General features: G+C 46.2%; 1 protein-coding gene across 2 annotated transcripts; it reads right to left on the reverse strand.

The window, feature by feature from the left end:
- Positions 1 to 9,163: 9,163 nt before the first annotated feature.
- C2cd4a (C2 calcium-dependent domain containing 4A) lies at positions 9,164 to 11,902 on the reverse strand. Of its 2 annotated transcripts, none has more exon segments than NM_001399017.1 (2): positions 9,164 to 11,292; positions 11,817 to 11,902. In NM_001399017.1, a coding segment is annotated over 1 exon segment (1,023 nt). In that variant the 5' UTR covers positions 11,248 to 11,292; positions 11,817 to 11,902; the 3' UTR covers positions 9,164 to 10,224.
- Positions 11,903 to 15,200: the final 3,298 nt, after the last annotated feature.

Genomic DNA, 15,200 nt, shown 5'->3' on the forward strand with positions numbered 1-15,200 from the left:
CGCCAGCGGGGACCCAGTTATTCAGGGTCCCGAAGAGGCTTTCTACCTGTGGGCCAAATGGGGGTGAAGAGAAGAAGGAGACCAAGCAAAAGTTCTGTTGTCAAGGTCTTGTTTATTGGGATGAACGTTACAGCTTTTAAGGCTTTCAGGTAGGGGGAGTGACCTTTGTGAAACACGAAGGAGGGGAAGATGGATGAGGTTATAGGCAGTGATAGCTGGAGGCAAAGAGGTCAGGCGATGAGGTCAGGCAGTGGAGACACCGGGTGTTGACTGAGGAGATAACTGATTTTTGTTTAGGCTGAAGCATCCCGGGAATGTTATCTTCCTGTGCCCTAAATTCATGGGAGAGGCTCTTAGAGGAGTATGTGTGGCCAAGAGTCACGTAGCCACTTTGAGCTATACAGTCACAAAACGGCCAGGCCCAAATCCAATACGGCTCCCTACAAATCATAACAGTGTGCATTCTTACCAGACCCATATAAACACACACTTGTATTCTCACTTAGGGCAAAGGCTGGGACGTGGTGGCAAAGAAGTACTTTCGGTCCTAATTGAAAGCAGAGTGATTATATTTGGGCGATGGTCAGTTTTCAAATATCCTGTAATGTACACATCTCTATTTATTTATTTATATTACTTTAAAATGTGTGTGACATAAACATACGTGATGTGTGCAGTTGTATGCACGTGTGGCAGCCATGGATCGCCTTCTTCTGTGGCTTCTTTACCTTATTAGACAAAGTCAGCTGCTGACGCTGCAGCTCACAGACTGGCTAGACTAGAGGGCCGGTCGGCCTCCAGATCCTCCTGTCTCTGCCTCCCATCGATCATGCAGTCAGTTATTTTCCGAAGATGGAGGAACGGGGGTGTCCAACAGTGATAACTATGAGTGAGACCTGGGAGTTCGACTGCTGTCTTCTAATTGTTAAAAGACAACCGATATTCTAATTATGTGCGTTGAGAAGGCAGGAGATTAAATTCCCAGCAACAGTGTGATTACTGAGGGAATCTTCTGCAGAAGAGCTCCCCTGGACTTTTGGGATGTTTCTGCAACACAGTTTATTTGGGCTCTCAAACTGAGTTCCTCTTGTAAGGCGCCTTTTAATCCCCTTCCTCCGTGGACAAGTGTGCACCCCACCCTGGCTTCCTGAGGTCTAGAGGAGGACGTGTGGTCACATGGGCATAGGTCACTGCCTTCACTGGGCATCAGGGTCTCCCCATGACTTCCTTCCTCCTGTGACTGTGGTGTAAAGGAATCCAAATCTCTGTAATTATTTAGTGACTGGGATCTATGTGGTCAAACCTTGTTCAGTTTCCAGACTTTAACAATTGTTGGAGACCGGCAATGACAGCAGCCCATAATCACTTGTGATGGAGTAAGAAGATCAGAAGTTCAAGGCACACCTCAACTAGGTATCAAGTAGGGACAGGATCATCCTCCCACTTCTGGGCTTCATGAGACCTCGTCTCAAACAGGAAAAAAATCTTTACCTTCATCTCCTCTCCCAAACAACTTTCCTAAGTCCAACTTTCCTACCAGCTCTTTCAGCCCTAGGAGATAACATCGGCCTAAAGTCTTATCAAACACTCTAAAAGTTTGATAAGAAAGTCTAGGTTCTCTCGAAAAAGGAAACAAATGCAGAATATTTTTCAAGTGGCTCTGGGAGCCAGCTACTAACTCAGAACTTGAAATAAGGTCATTTCTTTTCAACCTTTATCACATGTGGGGCCGGGCATAGTGGTGCACACCTTTCATTTCAGCACTCAGGAGGCAGAAGCAGGCAGATCTCTTGAGAGTTTCAAGACTAGCCTGGTCCATGTAGCAAGTTCCAGGCCAGCTGTGGCTTTCTTGTGAGAAAGGAAAAAAACGGAAGGAAGGAAAGGAAGGAAGGAAGGAAGGAAGGAAGGAAGGAAGAGAAAGGAAGGAAGGGAAGAAAGGAAGGGAAAGGAAGGGAAGGAAAGGAAGGGAAGGAAGGAAGGAAGAAAGAGAAAGGAAGGAAGGGAAGAAAGGAAGGAAGGAAGGAAGAAAGAAAGAAAGAAAGAAAGAAAGAAAGAAAGAAAGAAAGAAAGGAAGAATCTCATGTGGCTGGTAATATTTCTCTTGATTCATGAAGAAATGGCATTTAGAAAGGCTAGCTGGTCAAAAGACACAGACACCAAATGATAGCTGAGAGCTGGACTTTATGGACTTCAAATTTAAGTTCTTCTTGGGAAAATGTTTTGCTGTCACCTTGGATTCCAGAGATTAAGAAACAAAGTGTTATTAACAGCCAACACTTCACAGAGTGGCTTCAGAGAGGTCAGGCCCAACCTCCAGTGTGGGTTTGTGGATGGAGCGGTGCCTCTGACCGGTGGCTGTTGGAAGCTGGCTCCTCCCGGGTGCTGCGGCTCTGATGTCAATAGACTGCTCATATTTCTGCTCCTCCAGCTGCTGGTGATACAGGAAGAGAGGGCAGGATTGTCGGCTTCCTGACAGAGTGATCTCCATAAACCCACCTGGGTGCTGCTGCCTTTTGCGTGAATCCAGGGGTTGGACTCATGATGCCAGGCCTGTTTTCCCCACTGAGCCATCCTGCTGTCCCTAAAAGACCGAGAGCTGACTGTAGACTGTGTGCAGCTTCCCCTTTGGACCATTGCATCAGCAGGCTCCAGCGTAGCAGTGGAAAGCTGAAAGAGCTGCAAGGTAGCAGCTCTCAGAAGATGCTCTCAGGGCAAACCAAAGACAGCAAAGGATTATAAACAAGGGCACGAGGTGAATGGAAGCCCCCAGCCCTACAGCCACCACAAACAGTAAGCACACTGTCACTCCTCGTATACACACAAAAGGCCTAGTGGCCCAGTTCCTATGTCTCCAGTACACTATGTTCATCTCTCAATAAAAATTACAAGGTACAGTAAAGATGGGGGAAATAGTCTAAAGAGACAAAGAAAACAGAAGACCCAGATTGGGAGATGTAAGATTTTCATGACTGGATCCGGAGTTTTAAATAACTCTGTTTTAGGTGTTCAGGTTTGTAATGGGAAAAGGGAACAACACTCGAGGAGGAGAAAGGCAATAGAAACGTGTAAACTGCTACAACATCTAAAGGAAACGTTAGGAATTTAAAACACTGCGACAGAAGTGGCTTCCCTGGCAAACAGCACGGCTGAGGAATGATCAGAAGTCTTATGCTGAGATGCGAAAGAAAGAAAGAAAATGATGAAGGAGAAACCCATGGCAGAAGACCCCAGATCTGCAGCTCTGGAAGGTGTTGTGTGAGTGAGTGACACGCTAGGAGGTGGTGTGAGTGAGATATCCAGGGGGAAATAGGTAAATGTTTGATAAAAGGAATGGCAGAAACCAAAGGTCAGACATGTGGAAGGGCTGAAGACAAGGGTCTAAAGGCTAAGAGAGAAACATCAGGGCTTCACTTTTCCTCCTGCAATGGTCCATTGCCAAGGTCATCAGAAGTGATACAGACAGATTTGTGAAGTTCTAAATGTGATGGTATAAAGGAAAGAAAGGAGAAAGGAAGCAGGAAGGCTGTGAAGGAGGAAACGTGTGCAGATCTCACTGATAATAACAATAATAAACTCACAGAAGACTGACAGGGCCATGCATGACCTTATAGGAGGGTCACCAGACCTTCTGTGAAGACACAACAATAATGAATTCACAGAAGACTAAGGACCGCGATCTTACATGTGGGTCACCAGACTTTCTGGGAAGACATTTCCCAGAAACTATCTGTTTCAGCTTGGACGACGGCCACACTTGCTATTGATCCTTGTAGCCAAGGGTTATTGTTTTGAAACACCTCATGTGATATTTCCCACTTCACCTTTAAAAACTTCCTCTTGCTTCAGCCTCTTTGGATTTGCCCAGGGTTTACTATGGCACGTGTGTTGCTCTGCTATCCCCAAGTAAATGTTATCCTTTTGTGACCATGTCCTCTGTTGTTCTAGGTTGACAGAATGGAGCAGTGTAAGGTTACTAGAAAGTGGATTGAGTCAGCTGTCGTGACACATGACAGTATCCTAGCACATGGGAGACAGAGGTGGGAGAATTAAGGAGTTCAAGGTCATCTTTGTCTGTCTAGTAAGTTAGAAGCCAGCCTGGGCTACATGATAATGAGTTAGAAGCCAGCCTGGGCTACATGAGATCATGAGACTCTGTTTCAGGAAAGAAGAGGGCTTATATTTAATTACAATCCATACTACATACACACAAAGGCTAGGTTGACTCCTAGAGAAATTATAAGAAGAAATATAGTTGCTGTGCTAAGAGAGAAGAGAAAAAAATAGTCATATGAAGTTCTCAACTAAAACTGGAGACTGGAGGAAGAGAGAGGGGGGAGGGAGGGGGAGGAGGAGGAGGAAGAGGAGGAGGAGAAGAGGAGGAGGAGGAGGAATGGGGAGGAGGAGAAGAGGAGGAGGAGGAGGAGGAGGAGGAGGAGGAGGAGGAGGAGGAGGGGAAAGAAAGGGCAAACATAAGGAACAGAAAACACTTCAAGAGGTGCGGGCATGAAGAATCTCACGCTTCCTCTCAGTGGTCATCTTCAGCGATATAAAGGAATAGACCATTGATGTGGGAAATGGTGTGGCTACATCTCATAGAGTAAACCATGAAAGTGGAGCCACACCCACCAAAAAAACCACTCTGCTTTTCTATTCACATAAAGGCCCACACATGCTGTCATTTACAGCAGCAGGAAGATAACAACGAGCGGTTTCTTGCGGTGGGGGATAGGCAGTAAGCAGAGGAGGAAGTCAAGGATCATTACGCAGCATCAAGAAGTTGTTAGGAGCAACGGGTTCATCATCCTGCAGAGGACCCAGGTTCGGTTCCCAGCACTCAAGTCCAGCAGCTCACAACCACCTGTAACTCCAGCTTCAGGGGCTCTGGCGCCCTCTTCTGCCCTCTGTGGGCAACTGCAAACATGAGGTGCACATACAGACATGCGTGAACACTTATCTACAAGTAGATTGGTGGAAAATTAGAGAATGGGATGGAAAAAGAGTTCTCATTTCTCGCTGGGCTCTAGGGGCCTCTCATTGTGTATGAGAGATGCAATCTTGCCTCTGTGGTTTAAATGCCTTCACATACTCAATGAAAACCTTCCAGGCAATAAAGTCACATGTCACTTTGAGTGGGCTTTATTTTTTTTTTCTGAGTTAAAAATTTAACTTTGTTATTTTATTTTACAAAGATGGTGTGTTCTACTCCCCAGACACAAGCTTCAGTGTGACTTGAACCTGCCTAATGATGATGCGTATCCGGGTTTCCTTTTACGGGCGCCCCAGCAACTCCCAGTGATCCCTGGGGCTTAGATGAGAACACTAGATTTGGGGAACAGCCACTTGAAAAACAAGAAAGGAACTGGTCTCTAGGGGGTCTCTATGCTATTAAAGCAAGTAAAAGGGATCCAAAGCCTGTTCAGGCGTATGTGACTCGGAGTCCGGGGATCTACGCAGCCACAATCTACCAAGGATGGCAACGAACAGAGCCAAAAGCGAGAGAGTAAACTTACTAAAAACTTGATTGTTTTGGAGAACCTGATTACGCACCTCTTGAGTATGAATGATGTCGAAGATAATGCCATTTGGCAATGTCTGCACATCTGCTAGGCCATCCATTTCAGGGAACCACTCTCCCAAGGAGTCTGCTAATGCCTTGTCACTATTGGAAGTATTCCCAGGTGAATCCTGGTCTAGAAAGGAGATCTTCTGCCCCCCAGACTTGTAAAGTCAACATTAAATAAACAAAATTAATCTGAGGTATCGTACTGTGCTTATAAACCCATCTTTTATTATTTTTTGGCATGGATATAGCAAATCTCATTAGCTATAAATTTTATTATGAGCCTCTAACAGCTATGACATCAGTTTGAAAGAAGGCCACACACTGCTCAAACTGGCTTTTGGGGACATTAGTGGGTGTGTTAGTTATTTCCCTCATTGTTGGTACTGAATGCCTCACCAAAATAACCAAAGGAAAGGAGGACCGGTTTGGGCTTCATTTGTCACGTACCTTCCATCATGGTGGGGAGTCACGCTCACGGAGGCAGGGGGTTGAAGCAGGTGGCTCACCGTGTCTTTAGTCAGGAAGTAAAGGGAGATGAAGCTGTGTTAAGCTCGTTTGCTTCTTTTCATTCTGACCTCAGGCACAGTTCAGGTGGGCCTCACCACCTTGACGAGCCTAATCTAGACACCCCCTCAGAGACACGGCTGCAGCGCAGTGCTGTAGGTGAGACTTGCTCGTGTCACCTTGACAATCAATATGAATTATCAAGGTGGGTAAATGACATGAAGATTTTTCTTTCCTTTCCTGTTTTCATTTTACGTTTTTTTTTCTCTAATGGCAAATAAATTCTTTATGAGCTTCACAGTCACTGGGTGAGTCATTCTTGTAGCTTGTCTGTGTTTGTGTCTGCATGTCTGTATGGGCACCACATGTATGATGATGCCCAGAGAGCTCAGAAGAGGGCATTGGACCCACAAGAGTTGGAGTTACAGGAGGTTATGAGCCACTTGGTGTGGGTGCTGGGAACTGAACCTGGGTCCTCTGAAAGAGCGGCAACTCTCCATCCTCAGAGCATGGTTACCGAAGGTTTCCAAAACCAACAAGCCATTGTCAACACACACCACACACACACACACACACACACACACACACACACACCACACACACACACACACACACACACACACACCTTTATTCTAATACTTGGCTAATACACGTCACCAACTATTGATTGAAACATTGTTTTAATTGCTTCTGTAGTAGTACATGCAGATCTTTTTCTTCTCACAATTCCATATACAACAGATATAAAAGCTACTTAACATGGCATTCATACTGTTGTTAGGTGTAATTGTCAACCTACAAATTATTTAGAGGATGAGCATAGGCTGTATGTAAATAAATGAAATAATACATTTCATATAAGGAACTTTGAGCATCTGAAGATTTCATCATCTGTTTGTATCCAGAAACTAATCTCTCAAGTTCCATTTTCCAATGCAAACACCTATAGTACTAGAAAAAAAAATCCGTTGTGATCTCTGTCTCTGTCTCTCTCTGTCTCTCTCTGTCTCTCTCTGTCGCTCTGTCTCTGTCTCTGTCTCTCTCTGTCTGTATCTCTCTCTCTGTCTCTGTCTCTCTGTCTCTGTCTCTCTCTCTGTCTCTCTCTGTCTGTCTCTGTCTCTCTCTCTGTCTCTCTCTGTGTCTCTCTGTCTCTCTCTCTCTGTCGCTCTCTGTCTCTCTCTGTCGCTCTCTCTGTCTCTCTCTCTGTCTGTCTCTCTCTCTCCCGCCATCCCTCTCCTTTGATGCAGGACCTTGCAGGACAGCTCAGCCCTCACTTGCCCTTGCGTGGATCTTCCAAATCTCCCATCTGAGGGATGAGATTGCAAAGGCGCCCACCGAGCCCCCCCTTCTTATTATAAAGATGTTTTCACACCTTCTTTATCATTTATATTTGGTTATTTTATCTGGGATTTCCACTGCAATCTAATATTAACAAAAAACTCTAACAATGTCTGTTTTTGAGCCAGATGTGGTGACAAGCGCCCATAATTCCAGCAGTTGGGAGGTGGAGCGAGGAGAATCCGGAGTTCGAAGTCATCTTTGGCTATATAGCTAGTTTGAGAGGGCTAGACTGGGCTATAAGAGAAACCTTTTCTTTCTTTTTAATTTTGAAAAAGAAAGAAAGAAAGAAAAAGAAAACAGAACTTTGATTACCTGAGATGGCCTACCAAGGTGAAATCCATGAACAAACCCTGGATCAATCCACTAGAGGGCAGCAAGCACTACCAAATTCTACTTTGCTCCCAGAAAAGACGGCTGGTATGGCAAATATCTATTACGAATATGATTTGTATGGCAAATATCTATTACAAATATGATTTATTAAATGTAATTCAAATTAGTTCAGTGATGTGAAATAAATCTATGCAAGTGTTTCTCTTTTTGTAACCAGTGGTGGTGTTCACTAGGCTAAAAGACAAAAGAATTAGTTCTGGTTTCAGCTCTTGCAAATTATATGTGTGATTTGAAGCAATCTAAAGTATTTACCATTCTGGACCACTCTTTTTTTTATCTTGATTTTCTGGACCACTCTTAAGACATTACATAGTTGCACAAAATGATAAAGTTCTTTATAAGATGGATAATTCCATGGTTCAGTTGTTTACTTTTTCATTGTATTTTGGTCTTTTAGGAATGAATCCCCACTACAGTCTTAGGCTTCCGGTCAACTGTAACTTTTACTGATGGGGATTCTGGTTAGAAGTACCCACCATGATTTCATGGAGAATCTAGGACTTTAAAATATATTAATTTACCATCTTGGGGAAGTGTACCTAATAACTGACATGCTTATAATCTAGTGGGGATAGATGACAGCTTTCCAGAATAAGAACTTCCAGTGCAAAGGAAACAGAAAGCCAACAGTAACATGTCACACAGCTAAGTTGCTTCCACTCCCTCTTTTCACTTTAGGAGACCTGTGGAACCATGAAAGGTTTATACACAGAAAAAACAATTGGCTTGAAGGGCAAGGAGAGAGTGAATATGGAAAAGGGCAGGAGTCAGACGATCTATTGTTAAGCCATCACCCAGGTGGCCAGCAACAGTAAGCCTCTGGAAGGGGGGATTTAGACAGTGGTGATATTTTCCAATGGTCGCCGTTGTAAATCCTCACCACAATCTTCAGTTTGAGATGTATGAGAAACGGAAACTCTTTTCTTAACAGCATTCTTCAGGAGCGCCTGTGGTTGGCACTGCCAAATAAGAGTGGCAACAGAAACCATTTCTGAGTCCAGTCTGGTGTCTTGAACAATATAATGTCGTTTGCCCTTGCTTAAAATATGTTTTCTACTTGCTTGCCAAAGAAAGGAAGGTGTAAGCCAGTTTGGTACTGAAAACGAGGGATGAAGGAAAATCATCCTCAAGACACAGGAAAGCCAGAGGTAGAACACCATTCAGTGTGCTTTCCAGATGAATGCCAGGGCAGATGAGCTCAGCATGAGTCAGACCCCCTATGGGTCTGAGGTGGGCCAGCATTTTCCTCAGTCTTAGATTGATGGCCTTAGTGTTTGTCCACATGTCACTATTTCCACCAGTCTGCTTTCCCTGATGAAAATGAGGAATATGATTTCAAACTCATTTTTTCAGACACTTTCAGAGGGTGTATATTTATTATTTATTTATTTATTTATTTATTTATTTATTTATTTATTTATTTATTTATTTCAGGCGTGGGCTCTCATATAGCATATGCTGCCTTTTAACTCCCTGTATAGCTGACAATGGCCTTGAACTTCTGACACATCTGCTGCCGCCTCCCAGTGTTGTGACTACAGGTACATGTTAAAAGGACCTAAGATTCATACAGTTCTGGGGATGGAACTCAGGACTTCGTATGTGCTAGGCAAGCACTGTACCAACTGAGCTATACCCCAATCCGCAGGCAAGCATTTTAATACTGATGTCCTACATTCAAACCCCAAATTTTCTTTATTTTTGTGCCTCAGTATTCTCATCTGCAAGATGGGAATAGCCGTGCCTACTACTGGGGTTGGGGTGAGTCACACCAGAGGAAAGCTTGCAGGAACTTTTCCTCTTCTTCCATCACGAAGGTCCCACAATCCTCACTCGATCCCAGTTATGGCGATGAGACTTGGTGGCAAGCACCTTTACCCATTCATCCTAAGACCCTTGGCCTTTCTTATGTAACATCTTAACGCAATCTAAGTAACTGACACTATCAGTCTCAAAGGATGCCATGGAATGAACTAACTTTTAAAACGAGGCTGGTCTAACACTGGACGACATTAACTATATTTTCCAGTTGGAATGTGTGAACACATTAAGTTCAATTGCTGTCTATAGTGGGGAACACTGCTCAACCACACTACCCCATTGCTCAACAAAAATTTTTAAGGTGCCCACACAAAAAGAAGCTACATATGTTACTGTGATAGTCCAGGATCATCTCTGCCAGAATTGGCCCGAAACAAAGCCCTGATTAGAAAAATGAACACATGTTTATTTTGTACAAATGGCTGTCAGTCACTGTCCAAGAGCCAAGAGGCTGAAAGTGTGCCAGGACCTAAGAGTGTCTCAGGGCCAAGAAGCTGCAAGTGTTCCAGGACCAAAAGGCTGCAAGTGTCCCTGGGCCAAGAGTCTCTGTGCATCTCATGACTAAGCGACCTTAGGTGTCCAGGACGCCAGGGAAGCCGCGCTCAGAGCAGTAGCAGAGAGCCCAGCAGCAGCTCGCCCTGGCCCAGTGGTCGTCTGCGCTCCAGCCCGCGGCCCTTGCTCTCGGCCTTGATGCGCACCGCCAGGCGGCGCAGTTGCTCCTCCGGGAGCCCGTCGAAGCAGCAGTCCTGGTCCAGGGCGGCCTTGCGGCTGCGGCGGACCACACTGGCGCGCTGCTGGCCGGACGGCCGCAGCACCAGGCTGAGGCGACAGCCCAGGGCGCGGGGCTCGAGCACCGCGGCCGGGCCCTCAGCGCGCAGCAGGCGGAGGCGGAGGCAGGCGCTGCGCGGACAGTACTCGGCCGCCAGGCGCAGCGTGCAACCCCCGCGGCCCAGAGCCACGTTGGCCTCGGCCTGCAGGCGCTGGGGATCCGGGCGGGTGGGGGCCGGGGGCGCGCAGGAGGCGGCGCGCTCGTGCTCGTCGCCGCGGGACCCCGGGCGCGCTCTGGCCGGACCGCGGGGGACCCGCAGCGCGCGGCTCAGCAGCCTACCGGGGGAGTGTAGGAGGCGGCGTCTGCTAGGAGCGGGAGTGGGCGTCGGAACCCGGGCGGCGTCTGGGTCACCCGGCGCAGGGCGCGGAGCGTCCGAGACTCGGTGCGGGCTCGCATAGGTGTGTGTGCGGTGGCGAAGCCCGGGCCGGCGGACCGGGGCACCTAGGTGGCCGAGGAAGAGCGACTCCTTCCGGCGCGTGTGCGGGCTCTCGAGCAGCGCACAGAAGCCGTAAACGGTACGCGCGCGGGGCAGGTGCGGCAGCGAGAGCGCAGCCTGAGAGCGCGGGTCCCAGTCCGTGAGGCCCGCGCCATCGTCGGACTCCACGTCCGCAGCCCAGGCATCGCGCAGCGCAGCCGAAGCCGTGCTAGGCTCCAACCTCGGCGGGATGCAAAACTCTGGGATGCGGTCTGGAGTGAGCACGTTTGCGCACGCCGCGGACGAACGAGCCTTGGAGCGGCGGGCACGCCCCGGGAGAAACCCATCTCGGTCCCGCAAGAGCCGCTCCAGACACCACATCTGGCCGCTAGTGTCAGAACCGGGTGATCCTCTGTTCGAAGCTGCCTGCAACACATAAACGCGTAATTATAACTGTCAGAGGCAGTCTGGAGGAAAGCAGGAATGTCTGTCTCCTTTTCTTCGACTTCGTCCAGTCCTGAATCTTACAAGACAAAATGCACCCCTCTCCCCAATTACAAACTGTTTTTACAGATTGACAAACAATCGTATATCACCCACTCTGACTGTAGTCAGATGTCAGGTAGATTTGCAGCTTGCTGCAGTCTTTCCCGTCTTACCTCTTTACCTTTGTCTTTTAACCTTTCGCCTCTGTCCCTAGTGCCAAGAGGCGCGTTGCTTTGAACATTTGTGCATCCATTTCCTGAAACCTTAAATGTCTAGTACACTCCAGTTATCCGCGAGAACACACACACACACACACACACACACACAGAGAGAGAGAGAGAGAGAGAGAGAGAGAGAGAGAGAGAGAGAGAGAGAGAGAGAGAGACTGAGACTCCTTCCAGAGAGCTTCAGGCCACCCTGGTCTTTTCACATCCAGGAGGGAACTGGGTTCCCCATTCATTTACCTGGTGTTCAGAGTCAGATGGTTTTCCAACTGGAGAGACACAGAGAAATTCAAAGAGCGCGCGGCAGAGTTGATCCCTGGTGTTCCAGGATAGCTGGTCGGAGCTTTTATACTGGCTGTCACGATGCTGCTTAGTAACCTGACGCCAGGCCCTCCCAGGTCCCTCTGCCACGTGGATGGATTTGCTGAGCTGATCCTGCAGCCAGTCCTGCAGCAGTTGGAGCTGTTCTCCAAAACTCTGAGTTTGTTTCCTCACATGGAAAACAGGATTAAGTGTGGACCACGTCACAGTCCTTATGAGGACGGATGGACAAAATGACCGTGGGTGCACAGAAACACTCTGCACGCACCATTGGAAAGAAGCCAGACGTCAGCTTTGTCTTACCTAAATGACCTTTCCCATCTCCCACCTTCTTGCTGCCAGCATTGAAAGTTCTTTTACTTTCTGCATTCTGTTCTGATTTTAGCGGTCATTTCTCTGTTGATTTAAAATCACTCTGGAGTGATGGTGGGGGTTATGGGGTTCCGGAAACGGTACATATTTGTCTTGGGTGGGGTTCCAGGGGTGTATTCCTATGCAAAGAAATCATTTAGTGTACACTTAAGATATATATATTTAAGAACCAGAGCCTTCTTAAGCAGGATGCTAATTTTTAATTAGGGATTACATACATCCAGCCGTTGGCACCATCCTTTTGGAGACACACACTAACCATATCTGACCTTTGCAAACTGTGCCTGGCTCAGACCTCCATCCTTTTTTTTTTTTTTTTTTTTGGAAAACTGGTGTTTATCCTTTAAGAGCTGCTTGCAGCTTGAGTTGAAAGAGATGCCGAGATGTTTGAATTAGAGTATGAACAATGGGTATTTTTCAGTTGCTGCCTTGAAAAGGAACGGCCTCTCCAATCAGTGTTGAGTGAGTTAAGTCACTTTTAGGCAAAGGGGACTTCTGTTTGGGGCATGTCCTGTGCGTGTTTTGCATACAGGACGTACAGACAACGTGCTAGAAGGCTTAATCTCTAAAGTTGTCACAGGAACCTGAGGAAATTTGGATTATCCATGTCTTATAAAACAAACACCCCCAGCACTTCAGATGTTAAATAACTTACCCATTGTTATTAAGGAAAGGAAAGGAAAGGAATGCCCATTAATGAATAGTAAATGAGCTATTAGGGGATTAATATGTATCACTATGCAATGTGTATGGAGCATAGCAAATGCTAAAGACACAGTGAGTATCGGTATTGTTGCAATGACAGGGAACGGTGACAGAAGTTAAGAAAAGTGGCTTTGAATTCATGACCGGGTAGTAGTATTTTACTATGAGCAGGTTACTGAGTGTTTCTGAGTCTTGGTATCCAGTGTAAAGACCACAATAATACACTGTGTAGGTTTGCCCTCAGGTAAAATAGGTGGTGCAAATGAACAGTGTGGCACAGGACCAGATGTGCATAATATTAGCTGTTATATCCATTGTCACTACACTAAAACCTCCTTGGATCATTCATGTGTTTAAAGCAGAATTTACAGAAAGCTTCCTGGGTTTTAACTGTCATGATAGATATATGAATTCAGGCTGTCCCAGACTCGATCATCTTAAGTTCAACTCTTAGAAGAAGACGGAAATGGTAAAGTTGAAATATTGAATTTCATCTAGCCATGTAGGTAGTGAAAAAAATGTAAAACTATTTTATTTTTAATATGCGTATGCACACAAGAGCATACACACACGTTCATGAACCTGCATGCAGATGCACCCAATGACCAGAAGAGGGCGACGAATTCCGTGGAGCTGAGTCACAGTTGTGAGCTGCCCCACGTGGGTGCTGGGAACCAAACTTTGGTCCTTCACAAGAGCCATCAAGTGCCATGAAACCATCTCTCCAGCTTCCAGGGGCTTTGGACTCTTTCAATATTTAGTCTGATAGCAAGGATCGGAAAAGGGTCCCTGGGTCTATGACTAGCTTCTCCTTCATCTTGTAACTTCTCTGTTCCTGCTGCAAATTCTTGGACCAAGGTTCAGTCTGTGATAGAGTAATTGTTAAGCGATACCTAAAGGGCATCGACATATGTTCAAATTCATTTTCTTTCCTGAAGAAAAGTGCTGCTGATTCCACGTGATCCTGGATGTTGGTTAAAGGGACAAGGACTGTGAGAACTCAGTCTGAGAAATTGTGACTCAATGTCACTCTTCCGCTGAACCCAGCTTGTAGACGGAAGTGGTCATATATATCACATAGGCTCTTGTCAGAGTAATGACCTTCTTGTGAGTTCTCTGGGCAGACAGCAAGTGCTGGCTAACAGCCGTTGTTATTGTTACAATGTGTGTTTGTTTAGCCAGGAATTAGCTGATTCACACTGAAAGTCTTGAAAAACACCTCTCTGCTCAGCCAAGCAAAGTGGGCTTGTTTTATTTTTATTAACAGTGCACCGTCTTTAGTAATACCTTGGAGACATTTCCTGTATAAGGTTTCTTGAAAACAACAGAGCAGCGCCCTCGTGGCCCAAGTCTCTGTGACCATGGAAGTCTCATGTTTTTCAGAACACGGAAGCATGAGCCATCCAGTACTTGGGACATCGCTGTGATCTGGTCCGGCCAGGTGTCTAGGACATACAAATCTACTCAGAAGAAGGCGGTGATCATTTTGAGCTCGTGCCTGTAGCCATGGGGATATCTTGAGGTGGATCTGTGAAAACAACATCCACTCTGACTGGATGTGTCCTCAGAGTAAATGGGAGAGGAACATTTAAAAACAGATTTAGTGAGGATGGTATGGGAGAGGTTGAGGTTAAGGAGGAGACATATGTTCTAGTGTTCTGTGGCATAGCTGGGTGGAGATAGTTAACAATACTGCATTATCTATAACTGAAAATAGCTAGGGAAGATTTTGAATGCATTCACCATCCAGGCAGATGCAGGTTTAAAGGGACGGCTACGTTAATTATCCTCATCAGAAAATTCCTTGATATTTAGATAAACCCTGAATCACATTGTGTTATAGCTTGTAAAATGAACACATTTTTTGGTGTGTGTCAATAAAATGAAAGTAATAAAGAAAAACAGATTCACGGCACACAGGAGGTTGAGCATCTAGGAAGCAAGAGAGGTTACCTGCTGATGCTCACACATCTCCTTAGCCCCAGAGAGTGTGGAGTGCAGGATTTTGCTCTCTGGTTATTATTATTTTTTTTATTGGATACATTTCTTTATTTACCTTTCAAATGTTACTCCCTTTCCTAGTTTCCTGTCCATAAGCCTGCTATCCCCTCCCCCTTCCTCTATAAGAGTGTTCCCCTCCCCACCTCCCCACCCCTTACCACGTCCCCCCTGACATTCCCTTGCACTGGGGGGGGGTATCCAACCTTGGCAGGACCAAGGGCTTCT

Source organism: Rattus norvegicus, chromosome 8, assembly GCF_021556685.1.
Source record: "Rattus norvegicus strain SHRSP/BbbUtx chromosome 8, alternate assembly SHRSP_T2T, whole genome shotgun sequence".
Lineage (NCBI taxonomy): Eukaryota > Metazoa > Chordata > Mammalia > Rodentia > Muridae > Rattus > Rattus norvegicus.

What these genes read in the sequence shown, in the direction of transcription:
- C2cd4a (XM_087563884.1), bottom strand. Translation starts at nt 11,247, where the DNA reads ATGTGGTGTCTGGAGCGGCTCTTGCGGGACCGAGATGGGTTTCTCCCG.